At 40.7% G+C, this 15,061-nt stretch overlaps 7 protein-coding genes and 1 long non-coding RNA gene across 9 annotated transcripts; 3 read left to right on the top strand and 5 right to left on the bottom strand.

The window, feature by feature from the left end:
• Positions 1-53: 53 nt before the first annotated feature.
• LOC130698185 (chymotrypsin-like elastase family member 2A) lies at positions 54-1,752 on the top strand. Its single transcript, XM_057520963.1, has 5 exons — positions 54-177; positions 249-596; positions 657-889; positions 956-1,609; positions 1,672-1,752. Exons 1-5 carry the CDS (start codon positions 93-95, stop codon positions 1,750-1,752), a joined length of 1,401 nt encoding a protein of 466 aa, XP_057376946.1. The 5' UTR covers positions 54-92.
• A 96-nt stretch (positions 1,753-1,848) lies between these two features.
• LOC132088315 (uncharacterized) lies at positions 1,849-2,350 on the bottom strand. The gene is made up of 3 exons (XR_009421799.1): positions 2,230-2,350; positions 2,108-2,164; positions 1,849-2,045 (listed from the first exon to the last, which is right to left on the bottom strand). It is a non-coding gene; the product is annotated as an uncharacterized LOC132088315 (long non-coding RNA).
• Positions 2,351-2,974: 624 nt separating this feature from the next.
• Positions 2,975-4,193, top strand: LOC130698186 (CLIP domain-containing serine protease HP8-like; the record flags this gene model as incomplete). Its single annotated transcript, XM_057520964.2, has 5 exons — positions 2,975-3,037; positions 3,099-3,437; positions 3,506-3,601; positions 3,663-3,835; positions 3,894-4,193. Coding segments are annotated over exons 2-5 (882 nt in total), but the record flags the coding sequence as incomplete, so codon positions are not given.
• Positions 4,194-5,928: 1,735 nt separating this feature from the next.
• Positions 5,929-7,168, bottom strand: LOC130698096 (uncharacterized). Its single transcript, XM_057520903.2, has 4 exons — positions 6,946-7,168; positions 6,781-6,884; positions 6,547-6,719; positions 5,929-6,478 (listed from the first exon to the last, which is right to left on the bottom strand). The coding sequence occupies exons 1-4, from the start codon at positions 7,030-7,032 to the stop codon at positions 6,102-6,104; spliced, it is 741 nt and encodes a 246-aa protein (XP_057376886.1). The 5' UTR covers positions 7,033-7,168; the 3' UTR covers positions 5,929-6,101.
• Positions 7,169-7,706: 538 nt separating this feature from the next.
• Positions 7,707-8,746, bottom strand: LOC130698097 (uncharacterized). Its single transcript, XM_057520904.2, has 4 exons — positions 8,605-8,746; positions 8,426-8,529; positions 8,198-8,352; positions 7,707-8,134 (listed from the first exon to the last, which is right to left on the bottom strand). The coding sequence occupies exons 1-4, from the start codon at positions 8,677-8,679 to the stop codon at positions 7,746-7,748; spliced, it is 723 nt and encodes a 240-aa protein (XP_057376887.1). The 5' UTR covers positions 8,680-8,746; the 3' UTR covers positions 7,707-7,745.
• Positions 8,747-9,203: 457 nt separating this feature from the next.
• Positions 9,204-10,157, bottom strand: LOC130698104 (uncharacterized). Its single transcript, XM_057520913.2, has 4 exons — positions 9,871-10,157; positions 9,702-9,805; positions 9,490-9,644; positions 9,204-9,407 (listed from the first exon to the last, which is right to left on the bottom strand). The coding sequence occupies exons 1-4, from the start codon at positions 9,940-9,942 to the stop codon at positions 9,286-9,288; spliced, it is 453 nt and encodes a 150-aa protein (XP_057376896.1). The 5' UTR covers positions 9,943-10,157; the 3' UTR covers positions 9,204-9,285.
• An 877-nt stretch (positions 10,158-11,034) lies between these two features.
• Positions 11,035-12,885, bottom strand: LOC130698051 (uncharacterized). Of its 2 annotated transcripts, XM_057520843.2 has the most exons (3): positions 12,731-12,885; positions 11,433-12,662; positions 11,045-11,176 (listed from the first exon to the last, which is right to left on the bottom strand). In XM_057520843.2, the coding sequence occupies exons 1-2, from the start codon at positions 12,869-12,871 to the stop codon at positions 11,466-11,468; spliced, it is 1,338 nt and encodes a 445-aa protein (XP_057376826.1). In that variant the 5' UTR covers positions 12,872-12,885; the 3' UTR covers positions 11,045-11,176; positions 11,433-11,465. The 2 variants fall into 2 exon arrangements, with proteins under 2 accessions (XP_057376825.1, XP_057376826.1); XM_057520842.2 differs by having other exon boundaries at positions 11,035-12,662.
• Positions 12,886-13,407: 522 nt separating this feature from the next.
• On the top strand, positions 13,408-14,074 carry LOC130698187 (histone H1.3-like). Its single transcript, XM_057520965.2, has 2 exons — positions 13,408-13,512; positions 13,596-14,074. Exons 1-2 carry the CDS (start codon positions 13,501-13,503, stop codon positions 14,049-14,051), a joined length of 468 nt encoding a protein of 155 aa, XP_057376948.1. The 5' UTR covers positions 13,408-13,500; the 3' UTR covers positions 14,052-14,074.
• The last annotated feature ends 987 nt before the right edge of the window (positions 14,075-15,061 follow it).

The raw sequence follows: 15,061 nt of genomic DNA, 5'->3' as shown, positions 1-15,061 counted from the left end.
AGCAAAAATACAAAAAGGCCGGTATGCAAAACTTTTTGTCATTACAACTTGTTCCTTCTCAAACAGTTTAACGTGCAATCTATAGAAAAAGGATGGTTAAACATCTCACTCTTATTCAGATTTACCTTCAGAGTCTCATCATTTGTTTGGTATTCAACCGCAGCCAGCAGCAAAAAGGTAAAAATGAATTTTGTAATTGTTTGTACACTCAAATAGTTTTAAAACAAACGTTCGACCTTTACCATAAGTCGAATGTGGTAAATCGAAATTCCCGATGGAGTCGGGGAACGAGGCAGAACCTGGAGAATTCCCATGGATGGTTCATCTTTTTCTCCAGCAAAATGGCGATGAATGGTTTAATTGTAGTGGCACACTAATAAGCGATTTACATGTTCTGACGGCTGCTCACTGCGTTCACAAGGAGAACAGACTGAATAGCATTTCCAGGATTACATTAGGCTTCCATGGAATGCAGGCAGACAGCAACTCAACTCAAATTGTCGATTGGAAAACGATCGTGATTCCAGCAGGATCGGGAAGTCTGATGGAAAATGACATTGCCATCATCACTCTGACAAAACCTGCTAAATTAACAGGTAAAATTAATCGTTAGATCATTGTTATTTCGAAACGTTATCACCTACTGTTGCTCACAGATTATGTCCAACCCATTTGTCTACCATTCATCAGCGACTACGTGAACGAATCTGTTGTGCTCACTGGATGGGGCCAATACAATGATTCTGCAAAGAATTTAATTTTATACAAATCGGAAACCACCGTCTTGTCTTCATTTGGGACAGATGACCAGTGCCAAAAAAAGGCTGGGATAGGTCCATTTTCCGGTGACAGGGTCATCTGTACTGATGCATCCATCAGCCGTCAAAATGTAATTGCCGAATCTACTGTTTAAAAACATTAATTGAAATTTTTAATCGAAATTGGCTGCTAAAAGGTTGGATGTGGATCACTAATGAATTATTACAACCAAGAATTGGACCGGTGGTTTGTCCTCGGAGTGGCCGGCAAAGTTGAGGATTCAACTGGCAGTGGAAGTAACAAGCCCATCTTGTTCACGCGTGTCACAAGTCAACTGAATTTTATCCGTAAATATTCCGGTGTGACATCGCCATGGGTAAATGCCACGACAGTTCAAACCACTGAAGGGACAGCCAGCAGTACGTCGGCCAGCAGTACGTCGGCCAGCAGTACGTCGGCCAGCAGTACGTCGGCCAGCAGTACGTCGGCCAGCAGTACGTCGGCCAGCAGTACGTCGGCCAGCAGTACGTCGGCCAGCAGTACGTCGGCCAGCAGTACGTCGGCCAGCAGTACGTCGGCCAGCAGTACGTCGGCCAGCAGTACGTCGGCCAGCAGTACGTCGGCCAGCAGTACGTCGGCCAGCAGTACGTCGGCCAGCAGTACGTCAGCCAGCAGTACGTCAGCCAGCAGTACGTCAGCCAGCAGTACGTCAGCCAGCAGTGAAGCCAGTAAAACCAGTAAGGCTCCAACGTTCACTTGTGCAGGAAAAGAGGACGGATATTATCCGGATCCATTAGCCAGTTGTTCAAGAACATTTTACAGGTGCTCTGATGGCCGCGATTATAGTTTTGTAAGTGGATGATATCTCTTGAATGAGGGTTGATTTTCACGATCGTTTAACTTCTCTTATAGATCTGTAGCGAAGGATTGGTGTATGGACCAACGGTCAATGTATGCGATTGGCCAGGTAACGTCGCCGGATGCAACCGGTAGAATCCTATGTTTAAATAATAATATTATTAATCAAAAAATGAAACGATACATTGAATCCTGTATCGGTTGATGTTCTATCATAGTACTTGCCTTAGCCAATGTCAAGCTTGAGATACTTGATTGTATTGGTTTAATGATCTGCAAACATCACCATTTAAACTGGGTGGACAGTTTGTGGTTCTGCTCTGGTTCACTATGTTTTCGATATTACAATTTTTTACGTGAATGTTTCTTTAATCAACAATAGTCTCTACACTGTACTCCATAGCAAACGGCTTCCAACTGAAACCGTACTGTTTAAACCAGATGGTTTTTAAACAAAAATTAATTGCATTTTGTGAAATTGTAAAATCACCTTCATTGCGTGCGATCTTTTTCCGTGCGTCTCAGCAGGATATGCGGAAGCATTCAACTGCAACGTTGTAAACATTATAGCCTCTAGTTAGTCATTTGGTTTGAATTCAAATCTGATGGTACCTTTTTTTGTGGACTGATTTAAGACTGATGGAGAAGAAGCAGTACGATACAATCATGGAGGTCTAAAGAATATCTCGTGGAATTCGGACCATCATCTTCCACCGAATCCATGAAACGTTTGCTGGAAAAAAGCAAAAAGATATCAGCAAACAGTGTGGAAGGTATAGCGTTAGCACACTATCACGAATGTTTAGCCAACCGTAAAGCAACGACACACCTAAGCGTTATCGCTAATAAATACTTTAGCATATACGTTTCAGCAAATGAATAAGGCACACCCAATTTCAGCCAGAAATCTTACTGAATCGCAATGTAACAACGTCCTTCACTGACTGTGTACCTTCCATTTATATCTATTTGACCTTCCCACCCTACAGTGTACTAATGACAGCAACATGAACGCCCCCAATTTTCTTTTTTTCTGCAACCTAACCGAGGGCATGATAAAAAAAAGTGCAACAAAATGAAGGTTCGTTACCCCCCTTCCCCTCCTACCCAAAGATAGCTACAGCACAAGCACGCCAGTTGACGTTTCCGGTCATTGACACCGTTCGCTTTGCAGTCGTGTAGAAATGTGCTGTTTGATATTTAGCCTTGGCACAAGTCTGTCAAGAACCCAGGATATAAGTCACCATTCTAGTTGTATTCACCTACAAAATGTCAGTCGACGACGGTCCAGCAGACTTTGAATGTGTGTTTTGATTCAGTAGCAGGCCATTTGTCAAGAACGTCATGGCGCTCGCTATTTCTATTCTTTCTTTCCTGGAATTTGTTTCCCTATTCTTATCTACTCACGCCCACAAAAATGGTGAAACTTGTTTCTCATTATTGAAATTAATTGGCATTACGTTGAATTCAAAATCCTCGAGTTCAATGTGGCAAACCAAATGTAAAAATGAACGAGTTCCCTTGGATGGCTCACATCCTCGTTCGTAATCCTAGCGGAAGGTTGGTGACTTGCGGTGGGACCCTCATCAGTGCCCATCACATCATCACGGCCGCCCACTGTTTGATCGAAGATGACAGTGATAAACTATTCCGCATTTTAAACATTACCTTGGGTGCCCGTGACGTCAGTACCCATAGTAATGACCGCATCCATCACCAGGTCTTTAATTGGAAGGTCCTCACAGTCCCGGAAATTCACAACAACATCATCGAACATAATATTGCAATCGTTGCACTTTCAAAACCTGCCATTTTCAACGGTTTAAATTAATGTCCAATCATTTAAAAATAGCGTTGAAACCAAAAACCTTACCGTTCAAACGTTTAGATTACGTCCAGCCGGCTTGTCTGCCTTTTACAAGCGATTCGGACCAGGTGAGTAATGATTCCGTCGTCTTTACTGGATGGGGCCATTCTACTGGAGGTCAGCTAATGTTATTATACCTCTATTTATGAATTATTCAAAATAAATTGTTTACGTTTAGCCCACCAGTGTTGCTCGCGTGAGGCTAGTCCTGTTCGCCGCCAGTGGAACACGACGGTCATCTCTTCGTTCGGGAAAGACGTTCAATGTCCACAGTCATCTACGCTGAGCCAATACTTTGGTGACAACAATCTCATTTGCACGGAAGCCTCTCAACAGCGTCGTTTCTGCAATGTTTGATTAAGAAATGTTCACACAGTTTAGCAAATTATTAAACCACATTGAAAACTAGGGAGACGATGGGGGATCACTGAATTGGTACGATTCAAAACGGGACAGGTGGTTTGTCATAGGAATAGCCGGAAGAGCAAATTCAGACAACTGCCGAATGAAAAGCAGCAGCATCAATGCAAATAAAAGACCCAACATCTTAACTCGCGTGAAGAGCCATCTCGATTTTATTCGAGAGCATTCAGGTGTGATTTCACCTGTCAGCAAAGAAAGAGCTCCCCAGACGAGTAGGGGTAGGAATCGAATGAGATCTACCACGACAGAAATTCCTACCACATCAGCAACAACTAGCAGTAAACCACCAAATTCTTTGATGACAACATCGTTCAGTTGCAAAGGTAAACCGCCCGGAAATTATCCGAATCCGGCGGCTCATTGTTCGACTGATTTCTTCACGTGTTCTGACTATAATTCCTATCTGCTGGTACGTATTTCGCATTTTCTGAACAGACTCGGTTTTATTTCAAAACACTTTTGTTTGCGCAATAAATAGACCTGTTCTCATGGCTTGATTTATCGAGCGGATGCTAATGTATGCGACTGGCCTTCCAACGTTCCCGGCTGCAATTCAAAGAGTTTTACCACGTCCCAATAAATTATTACCTTCTCATGATTATTCTATGTTGATTTTTTTGTTCAGTGGAGGGTGTTTCACGAGTGTCCATGCAATACAGACTTGATTTTATTTTTCAAAATGTCTTTTGTTTCATTCTCCGCTTTTTTTCTGGAACCAACGCAATCGGCTTGACAATTACACCTGAGATATTAGCTATTCTTTGGCTTCTATACTCGATACAGTCTTGACGTAAGATTACCCAATTACGATCCCGTGTACTATTTACATATCGCCGAAAGTCGATTGTCCTCGATTTATTTTCTCGGTGTTTTAGCCTTGATAAGTTTACCTAATTTTAGATGAATTTTCGTTAGTTGATCTCGCAATTGAAAGTCAATTTTCATCAAAGGACATTCTAAAATTAAAAGCAGTTAACGAAATAGGGACCGAAAATTGCACGTATTTGCCAGGGATGTGGAAATGAAAAGTACCTGTCAGTGGATAAATAGCAACGGCTACATTACTGAATTCAACAATTGGCAAACAACAACAACAAGCGTTTCGTCGCCTTTCTTCTTTTACTTTCCGATTAGCCAAGAGGAAGATTTCAGAATGGACAAGGTAAGTGTTGAAACATCCCTTTTGAATGTTTCATAGGACTTACTATTACCGTGATCATCCATAGGGCTCTGATCCAATCAAGACTGTGAAACCACCAAAGGGATTGCCAAAGTGAGTGGCTGAATCTTCGACTTTTATTCCTGAATTCTTTTATGGCCTGAATGGAGCATCAATGTTATGAATACATGCTAACTTGATTTGGTTGATGAAAGATTTCTTTGTGATTATTGTCTAATTAGATAGAAGGCATTGACTAAAGTCTTATTACAACTACTAAAACTACAAGGCTCTCTAACTGATTGGCATTTTGACTCAAACAAACTGTGAACATTTTACATCACAACTGATTTCTCTGTGATCAATCTTGGGATTGACAGCACCAAAATTTACCTTTGCTCTCGATTTTCGTAGACAGTTAATACAGCAGCTTATCTATTCTAGTTCACCACAGCCAACATTCTTAACGCAATTCGGTACCTGCTATGGGCTCTTAATCATATTTTACTGTACTTACGGACACGTTGAACACCAGACTGCATCACTGTTGAGATCCAATTCCTTTCGAGAAGTACCAAAATCGCTGTCGTTCAATATTTGATCCTCTGAATCACATTGGGAAACTACAGACTGCAACTACCTGAACACAGATCGGAAATTCCCAGCAGCCATTTTCAAGGTTAAACCAATGAAAAATATTTGCTGAGGCGCTAATCTTGTGCAGTTCCCGTCTGCCAAAAGATATAAAATTTGACATCGATCAAACAGAACGTTCCAGAGACAATCTGCGTGTTCCGCATTCTCATCATGTGACAAAGGTTACCTGTTAAAGATAAAAAGAAATCTCTGACGCCAATGGAAAACAGATTTTGTCGAACCTAACGTCACCATATCGTCTGTATTGAGTTATACACTTACGAATAAAAGCCAAATTCATCAGAAATTGTAATTTTAAATCACCCACTAGTTAAACGTGACCAACAATCACGTCCTCTCTGTTCGAAACATGTTAGTGATTCAACTAATAACGAGGGCTTAGACACTGTAATAAACTGGGGCTGCAGTAGCGGTAGCAGTGTAAGCAGGTGGATTAGCCTGGGCGTAATAAACTGGCTGTTGATGACCGGGGGATGTTTGATAGACGACACCACCCGTTGGATATGTGCCGTTATTGGGCATTTGATAAACCATTTGCTGGGTAGCCACCGGATAGGCGGATGGACGGCTGTTTGTCATAACATATGTCGTGTTGGTCGTGCTCATCGGGTAAGCGTTGACCGTGTTGACGGGGTAACGCACAAGCGGACGAATCACGACGATCGCTTTAGTATTGGCTGATAGAACGATGTTAATCATCATGGCTAAGCTACCACAAACGATGAAAATGATGTCAGACGCTAATCGCCATTGGCCTTTGTTAAAAGAAAAGAGTTAAATTTGATTGTAGCTGACGTAGGATAAATCATGACGAGGAACTTACATAAGCTAGTGGTGTAACCGTAATGGATACAGTACGGTTTATAGACCCCGGTGGCATTAACCCTTGTGTAGTTGTATGAGTAATTATTGTAGACACCAAGGTTCCATGCATAAAAGATAACGAGAGCAAGTCCACTTAGCAGAGCACAAACGGACATAGAGATCAGTCGGGGACTAAATAATAAAACTTGAATTCAGAAAATGATTTGAGAGATGGTTGAATGGAAAGTCATACCTTCTTTGGATAGTTAGAGATCCGGCTGATATCATAAAACAACCACCCCAGATGCCAATGCCGATCCAATCCACCCATTCCCAAAGGGTTAACAACGTAGCCACCTGTTCTGATACATTTATTTAACTCTGTGTGTTTACTAATGAAACTGTTAACATGTCGTACCTGAACCACCAAGACGATACAACCGACAATCACGTTGAAACCACCAACGATACGCCATTTTTGCATTCCTTTTTCATCGGCTGCCATCCTTGATAAGTAGACGAATGCTAACGAAGAATTAACTAACGACTACAATATGTCGCTAATAATCACGAGACAATGGATATGGCAAAAAAAAATAAATCTATCTAGTGGATTCTCGTCGTGGCCACTGTCGTAGCTCGTTCAGTTTTACAATACGCCAAAAGATTAGGAGAAAAAAATAACAAGGTAAGTATATAACGATCTTTCGTTCTATCAGCAACAAGATAGCTACTATAGCAACGTTTGTGGACTAAAGGCTGGCACACAATACAGCCTGGTTATCATCGATGGGTTTCCAAAGCCAATATCCGCCATAATGATTTTTCACGTTATCTCTGTGCGCTATTTCCTGCACGATAGCCCGCTAACGTAAACGTGTGACGTTATGTCCGTCACCATTACAGCCATCGTGACTCAGCCTGCACAATTTAGCTTTTCTCATAAAGAGTGTCACCTTTTCAAAGAATTCCGTGTATATATTGCGACAGGCATTCTGACATAGGGATGATGCACTGGGTTATCACTGCAATGAAATTAAATCTGAAAAAAAAAAGAATACACTTCAGTTGAATATCTGAACAAAATCTCACATTCAATTCTGAGAAAACAGTCACATTACATGGTAAGTAGCAGAACATTCTTTCTAAGTCTCTCTAAATGAAAAATAGTTTAGTTATGCCATACACAAGAATTTTATAGTGTTCTATTTAAGTCATTCAGTCTTTGTAATAGGGAGGGGCGTGTGGTGCTGGATAGCTGGGATTGTACGCAGGTTGCTGTTGAACAGCAGACTGTGCTGGATAAGCCGGATAGCTGACTTGTTGAGGCGGATAAGTAGGTACCATGTGATGCTGTTCCGGATAAGGTGCTGGATAAGTGGCTGTTGGAGTGACGTACGTCGTGTGGTGGTGAACAGCAACTGGCTGTTGGACATGAGCCATAGCATGAGCTGCCGGACGAGGACGATGCGAGTTTGACGAATGTGAACTACGTCTCGGATGACTTGCAACGATGATAGAGGCTTTAGCCGCCATAAACATGTTTGTAGCAACCGCTAAACATCCGAAGATGATAAACAGAATATCGGATGCCACTCGCCATTCACCTTTTTAGCAAATTGAATGAAATAGAACATCGTCAGATTGCCAAAATGTTTGATGGATCTTACACATTTCAGGATTTTCGTTTTCCCAATTGCCTTTAGATTCTGCGAGTCTGTTGTAGTCGTCACAATCGATGACAGAGACGTTCCACGAATAGAATCCAATCATACAAAGGCCACCTAATATTGATAGAGCTGCAGTTGGGATCATCTTCTTTTGACTGTTAAAAGATAACAATTACAACAATATTATTATTTTGTTAAAGATGACTACAGATGCAAATGAAATATTACCTTCTCTGGAGAGCCCACATTCCGGCCAACACCATTAGTCCTCCACCCCAAAAACCAATGCAAATCCAATCCACCCAATCGTGAAGTGTAATTAGAACAGCCAACTACAAGAAAACCACATTATTTCAAAATTTAATAGAAATGTCGATGGTTAACACTGATTCACGAATTTTATGTACCTGTAGTAAAACGACGATGCAGCCTTCAATCATATTGGCAACTGCCAAATTCCGAAGAATATTGTCAGCAGCCATTTCAATGTTCTTTGGCGAAATCAAGTGAAGACGAGTGACTAAGGTTACACTTTTAGTTCGATCAGAATACTCGCATTGACTGTTATCGCCGTAGCTCTATTTCAATGCTGCTGCCGTTGCCAAGGTAGCAATCAGACCATTTTTGTTCGTTCCACTTTGTCGACGATAAAAAACATTAAAACGGCCCGGTTATTCAAAAAGTGACGTGAATAACGTCAATATGATGCGTGGGTTGATGAAAACGTCAGTATCGATACTAAAGGAAATCGGTCCAACTCATTAAACAAAACTGGGGACTTAAATTGCAAAGATGGCATTGTTCAGATTAGAAATTTAACGATGAGGTGTGAGGAAAGGTGGCAAGGTCTATCGCTTATCTTCTACGTAGTAAATTAACTGAAAAATTCCCCATCCAATGTATGATTTAGCGTGTATCACAGAGGAACAAGACTCACTTGATTTGCCAAACTCAAGTGAATTTTATTTCCAATTTAGTAAGGTAATGCATTATAGTTTATTTAACGTTTTCATGAGTTGGAGCAACGAGAATGAGTTGAATGCAATTGGGAGCATTGGAAAACAAATTTATAAACAGGAATAATCAGATTAGAACGAGCCACGTCTATCGCCAATTATCATTGAAGTCCTAGCCGCCATAAAAATATTAATGACAATTGCAAAACATCCGAAAATGATGAACAGAATATCCGACGCCAACCGCCAACTACCTGTAAGAGACGGGCCAAAATAAGAAAGAGTTAACCGTTATAGGATTAAAGTCTTGGAAAACAGGAAAGATATGCTAATTACAGAGATCAGGGTCATTTTCCCAGTTGCCTCTTGCCCCGTTTGGGGTAGTAGTAATATTTCCACAATCTACGGTTGACACATTCCACGAATAAAAACCAACCATGCACAGACCACCAAACATTGCAAGAGAAGCTGTTGTTATCATTTTCTTCGGGCTATAATAAAAACCAAACTTTAAGTTAACCACTGAAAGCAAGAAAGAAGATTAATACCTTCTCTGAAGAGTCCACATTCCAGCCAATACCATGAGCACTCCACCCCAGAATCCAATGCAAATAAAGTCGACCCAGTCATGAAGGGTAACGAGCACAGCCAACTTCATATTAAAAACAAAAGGACAAATTTAGATTTTAGCTATAAAACTATTATCAATAATCAGACCTGTAGCAGGACGGCGAGGCAGCCCTCGAACATGTTGGCGATGGCCAAATATCGAAGTATTTTATCTCCCATGTTGGGCTGTTTGGGTATTTGGTCCGCGTTATACTAGATGGATTTCTGCACCTGATGGTTGTGAAGGTGAAACACGGCGATGCTCCGGTTAGGAAGAATGTTTTTCTCTCGCCGATTGTCCCCACTTCAAGGCAAAGAATGAATAAACTGTCATCATCTTTTACCTGCTTATCGTCAGAATGGGTAGACATTTTCGGTTGTTATCAGCGATAGAAGGCATAGGGCAGCTTATCATTATACATCAACGTATTCGTGACTCAGCCTTCGGCGACAGGCAATATACAATGCCCTGCTGTATGAAGTCTAAGCCTAGAAAGAGCACATGTAAAAGGAAAGTGTTTAGCTATTGCATCATAATAGATAACGGTTTCAGAAATAAACTTGGAAAGCAAGAGCATACCATTTCGCCATCACTTCCGGATTCTAGGCCATTCCTTTCCAAGTATAAAACACGTAGATGTGTCACATTCCACTGCAGTGGAAATAACTCGATGTAAATCACGTAGGCTGTATCTTCTACTGATTACGAATTCCATTAGATAAATTTTTGCCACGTTTCCGGGATGCAGTAAAATCGCCATCAGGGTCTGTTTTGTAACGAAAAGTTCGGCTGGAGTCAGAGTTCGGATAATCAGAATGGAAACCTCAGTAATCAGATCATCAATATCAGAAAAAAAAAAAAGTAAATGCTACCTGATTTTTGAAGGCCTTGTTTTGTTGTCTGTTTGGAACATTCGATTTTTCCATTCAATTAAATCAAACTTTATGGTTTGTTTGCATCACAAAGTTTCAGAATGAAACGATGTTGCCTTATCAATAGTGCGAAACAAACTTGGATAAAATCCAACAGATTTTACCTGATTTTAGCAAAAGTTTCGATCAAACTTATGGAGTGAAGGCTTGGATTTTGATGTTTTGGGCCAAATCCCTTCAGCTAGGCGAAGGGGAAAACAATTAAACAAGAACCACAAAGTAAATGGGTGGTAAAGCTCGTAAGATTTAACAAATTACTCGGACATCAGCAAGTGAATTGAGGGGTTAGTAAAAAAAAAAAAAGTATATTAGGCAAGATTAAAACAAAAAATACACTGGAACACTAGTACGTGTATTGTTGACTTTCCTATTACTGACTTACTTGCATTAACTATGGGGATGATATGCCCTCCCTAGAAGAAAAAGTGTTGCCATATTGTGCACTTATTGGGATTGATAAACAGCATACCACAATGTTTTCCTTCAAATAATTAGACATTTTTACTTACAAATAAAAGCTTTTATTTACAAGGCAAACCACAAAGTTATAAAATGGAAAGCAAACATTAAGAATTGCCAGTTGTGTACCATAACCTAATACAACAACTCAGAAATCATTCTGATTGAATAGGTGCTGCTAACCCCCCACTAAATATATAGATTGTTATAAACCAAGGACTACGAGTAACAATTCTGCTATTTCGATAGACTAAATGTGTTTCGTTAATTATACTAACCGTTGCCAGCCCATCCTGGAAATCCACACGATGTTAATTTTCCATTAGAACTAAGTTCGAACCATCGTGTGCTTGGTGGTACGCGTCTAGTGATGGAATCATAAGGCATCCTCTGCTGACTCGGAAATTGAAATCCATTGATTCACTAGAGCTCAATGTCAATGATTCATTAGAGCTTGTCAATGATTCATTAGAGCTTGATGACAGTGATTCATAAAAGCTAGATGTTAGGGATTCATCAGAGCTTGTCAATGATTCATTAGAGCTGGATGTCAATGATTCACTAAAGCTCGTCAGTGACTCATTAGAGCTAAATGAGAATAATCCTTTGAACCTAGATGCGAATGATTTATTAGAACTATTTGACGATGACTCTTCTGCTTCAAGGATTAACGATTGGGAGTAACGGCCTCTCAGCAAGCGGGGAATAAGATGAGAAATTGTCCTCCGAGTCGAAACAGGTGCTTCTATGGCTGCACCAAATGTTGGGACATCTTGCACAACATACGACTTCGAAAGAGAGAAAATCATGTAGGACACCAGTAAAAAATTGAAGTCATTGGACGATGTCGGAGTTCTAGTCCAATCCATCTCCATAATTGTATGCCATATCAGAGGAAATGTGGCAACAGCATCGCTATCCGCCCGTATAGTAAAACGGGCCTTTTTCCAAGTTCTTAAACTATCCACTTCGGCAGAAACCAGTGTCAAGTTTTGTTCGCTATCCTCAACGGAGATCTTCATTTTTTCTTTGATTGTTTCCTTTGAATCTCCAGGACATATCGTTAGCTGAAGACCACTCATCAAGGAAGAAAGTCCCAATAATGTTTTATCAACTGGTGGCTCTTTTTCAGTGGGATAGACGCTTGAATTTCGCTCGCTTCTTCCCTCACATTGACGAGTTAATTCTGCAATTATTCGACCATTTTCTTCCAGTTTTTCTTGGATCTCCTTCTTGGCGTTTTTGATCGCATCCAATACCTGAAGCAGGTAAGACTGAATTTCTTTTCTTTTTCCAATTGTTTCTGACCAATTGGTATGTCGTCGATCCTTCATGTCTTCCAGTTCAGCTTTAAGCTTGAGTAGCGCTTCGTGTGATGCTTTGTTCTGATTTTTATCGATAGCTAATCGTAGGGCGTAAACGTTATTCGGTAAACTCGCCACATCATCCCAATGGGTGTGAGATGTGCGGCAGAGTGGACATCTAATCTTCCCATCGTTTTGAATTGCCTGCGTTACTTACAATGATTATTATTCATTTTGGTGTTATTATTTTAACGTGAATGCTTTCAACTTACCACGAGACACGCACGGCAAATGGAATGTGCACACGGCAAGAATTTTGGTTTATGATTAGCGTTGTCGAATTCGCTAAAACAGACGCTGCACGTGATCAGATCTGTAACATCCGCTTCATCGTCGCTAATGATTGAACTCATGTTGCATTACGCCTTCAACACGACTGCGGGTGAGTCGAGAGTAGATACGTCGGCATATGGAATACATTTAGTTATCTGAAAGATAAGGTCGCAGACGTTTCGACATGTTTTCATTTCATTATGGAGCTAAAAAGATAGACACAAAAAGGTACCGATAACGCTATCGCTTCCCTCAAACTACAAAACACTTAAGGTAAACTTCCAAATTGAACATAAATACCGTGTTTGTCACCAATTCTTTTGCTGTATGGCGTTACATTGCTGCATCCGACACAGAGCCATAAATAAGAAACATGAGGTTGTAACGATCGAATCGTTCTTTTGCACATACCTAGAAAAGCGCAAACGTGTTTTTATTAGCAAGCAACAGCTTGGATCAGGTTTACCTTTATTGCGGATCAGATTTATGGCACGGATGATGACGTGATTTCTGTTTGGACTTAACGTCAACTGAAATGCGAGCAAGGCATCGTTTTCTTAAAACCAATGGAAGTTTTCTTTCGTCGGTTGTAGAGACGGTGCAACGTTGGACAGAACTCACCTATAAAAACAGAAAGCGATTCACAGTCTAGCACACAGATCGATTGAATTGTTAAGCAGCCTACATACAAGTCTCCTTGTCTTTCACCATGAAATTCCAGGTAACAATTTATCTTAATTGTACAAAGCTTGTGACTTTTCTGCGTTATTTTAGCCGTTGATATTGTTAATATATCGTCCATAGGTATTGAGCATGTTGGCTGTTGTTATTTTGATGTTGTCTTTGGCTTTGGCGAAACCCATGCCAGCTAAATCCAGCCCAGATGCTGGGATTGAGGCACAGCGGCGATTACAACAACAAATTGAAAAAGAATTCGGAGAGGAGGAATGGTTCGAGGGCTTGAATGGTTTTATCAACAAGTTTGTTCAGCAGGAAGAAGCTTTGAAAAGCCTCTCTAAATCCACTACAAGTCCTGGATCCAAAACCGTTCCACCTTCCCACGCCGTTACCTCTAAAGCTAAGAAACCAGAAGCTCCCCAGGCAACAACCAAGAAAACCATGTCTAAACCTGAAAAGGAAACAGCACCGAAAGCTGACAAGTCGGTAACAGCTAAAGAGGCCAAAACGGTGCCACCTAAGGCTGCTAAACCTACGAGCCCTTTACCTGTTAAATCAAATGCCAAACGGACAGGTGCTTAATTTAACTAATGATCTTAACCTTTTTCCGATAATTCAGCAGTTGAATGACGACACAGTGGCAGCAATGTGAAGGTGCCCTATTAGCCTGTATCTGCGCATTGCCCCACTAGTTTCTCCATTTTTAATTACACTAGAAAATAAGAAAACTAGTGTATAATACAAATTATTATTGCAAGCATATCTTTTCTCGATTACCTTGGAATTCCTACTGTTCTATCTTGCGGCAAAACAGCATTAAGCTGTAGGTCACATTTCATAATTTGTTTGGACACAATGCAAAGGGCTTATCCATTTTCACGATCCGAAGTCCTCATGAATTTATCGCACGTGGAGTAAAACGGTTGTCGTTTGAATTCGACGCTACTGGCACGTCAACAAGGCGTCGTTTTATCGATATCGTTTTCTGATCGGCAGAGTTTTTCTTTTTACAGAAAACACCAGTGCACCTAAAAGAAAAAATGAATTTAAAAAGAGGAACCATATCACTACTACGCTGTCTATACACAGTATCTTTTCTAATCACGAGATAGCGCCACATTACGACACCAAACAAATTGTAACCCAAGCAGGATTTTTTTAGTTGCTAACAAATATGGATCATTTCGGCTGTTATTGTTTCGGTGATTTCATCGGCTATCGCAAAACCAGTGCCACGTAAATTACACTTTTCATCTACAAGTTGACTGAACGGCGGAATAGCAATGCGTTGCTAGCAAATAAACGGCTCGTATGTGGCTCTACAGATGTATAATTCGTAAAAAGGGGATTCTGTTCTTCTAGTGGACGACATATTGCCTGATATAATTGCAGATGTTTCAATTGTTCCTGTACAAACACGGATATAGAATACAGAGCCCATACGCCAAATGAGGTGGTGCACCACAACCATTGTTTTAACATGCAAGTTTAAAGCTATGAAAACCAAATGACCAGGGCAACCTATACACAGATGGGATCTAGACCAAATAGAACGGTGAGTACAATTTTTCCAGCCCACCCGGATTTACGAA

This window comes from Daphnia carinata, chromosome 9 (assembly GCF_022539665.2).
Source record: "Daphnia carinata strain CSIRO-1 chromosome 9, CSIRO_AGI_Dcar_HiC_V3, whole genome shotgun sequence".
Taxonomy (NCBI): Eukaryota; Metazoa; Arthropoda; class Branchiopoda; order Diplostraca; family Daphniidae; genus Daphnia; species Daphnia carinata.
The sequence above is the reverse complement of the archived record's forward strand: the minus strand, read 5'-3'. Positions and strand labels throughout refer to the sequence as shown.

Excerpts from the sequence above, each read along its gene's own strand:
- LOC130698185 (XM_057520963.1), top strand. The coding sequence starts at position 93 with ATGGTTAAACATCTCACTCTTATTCAGATTTACCTTCAGAGTCTCATC. Across the intron at positions 178-248 it reads CCGCAGCCAGCAGCAAAAAG|TCGAATGTGGTAAATCGAAA; the intron begins GTAAAAATGAAT and ends CTTTACCATAAG. Across the intron at positions 597-656 it reads AAAACCTGCTAAATTAACAG|ATTATGTCCAACCCATTTGT; the intron begins GTAAAATTAATC and ends TGTTGCTCACAG.
- LOC130698096 (XM_057520903.2), bottom strand. The coding sequence starts at position 7,032 with ATGGCAGCCGATGAAAAAGGAATGCAAAAATGGCGTATCGTTGGTGGT. Across the intron at positions 6,885-6,945 it reads GTATCGTCTTGGTGGTTCAG|GTGGCTACGTTGTTAACCCT; the intron begins GTACGACATGTT and ends GTATCAGAACAG. Across the intron at positions 6,479-6,546 it reads CGGTTACACCACTAGCTTAT|GCCAATGGCGATTAGCGTCT; the intron begins GTAAGTTCCTCG and ends CTTTTAACAAAG.
- LOC130698097 (XM_057520904.2), bottom strand. The coding sequence starts at position 8,679 with ATGGCTGCTGACAATATTCTTCGGAATTTGGCAGTTGCCAATATGATT. Across the intron at positions 8,530-8,604 it reads GCATCGTCGTTTTACTACAG|TTGGCTGTTCTAATTACACT; the intron begins GTACATAAAATT and ends GTTTTCTTGTAG. Across the intron at positions 8,353-8,425 it reads ATGTGGGCTCTCCAGAGAAG|TCAAAAGAAGATGATCCCAA; the intron begins GTAATATTTCAT and ends ATCTTTTAACAG.
- LOC130698104 (XM_057520913.2), bottom strand. The coding sequence starts at position 9,942 with ATGGGAGATAAAATACTTCGATATTTGGCCATCGCCAACATGTTCGAG. Across the intron at positions 9,806-9,870 it reads GCCTCGCCGTCCTGCTACAG|TTGGCTGTGCTCGTTACCCT; the intron begins GTCTGATTATTG and ends TTTAATATGAAG. Across the intron at positions 9,645-9,701 it reads ATGTGGACTCTTCAGAGAAG|CCCGAAGAAAATGATAACAA; the intron begins GTATTAATCTTC and ends TTTTTATTATAG.
- LOC130698051 (XM_057520842.2), bottom strand. The coding sequence starts at position 12,871 with ATGAGTTCAATCATTAGCGACGATGAAGCGGATGTTACAGATCTGATC. Across the intron at positions 12,663-12,730 it reads TTTGCCGTGCGTGTCTCGTG|GCAATTCAAAACGATGGGAA; the intron begins GTAAGTTGAAAG and ends TAAGTAACGCAG.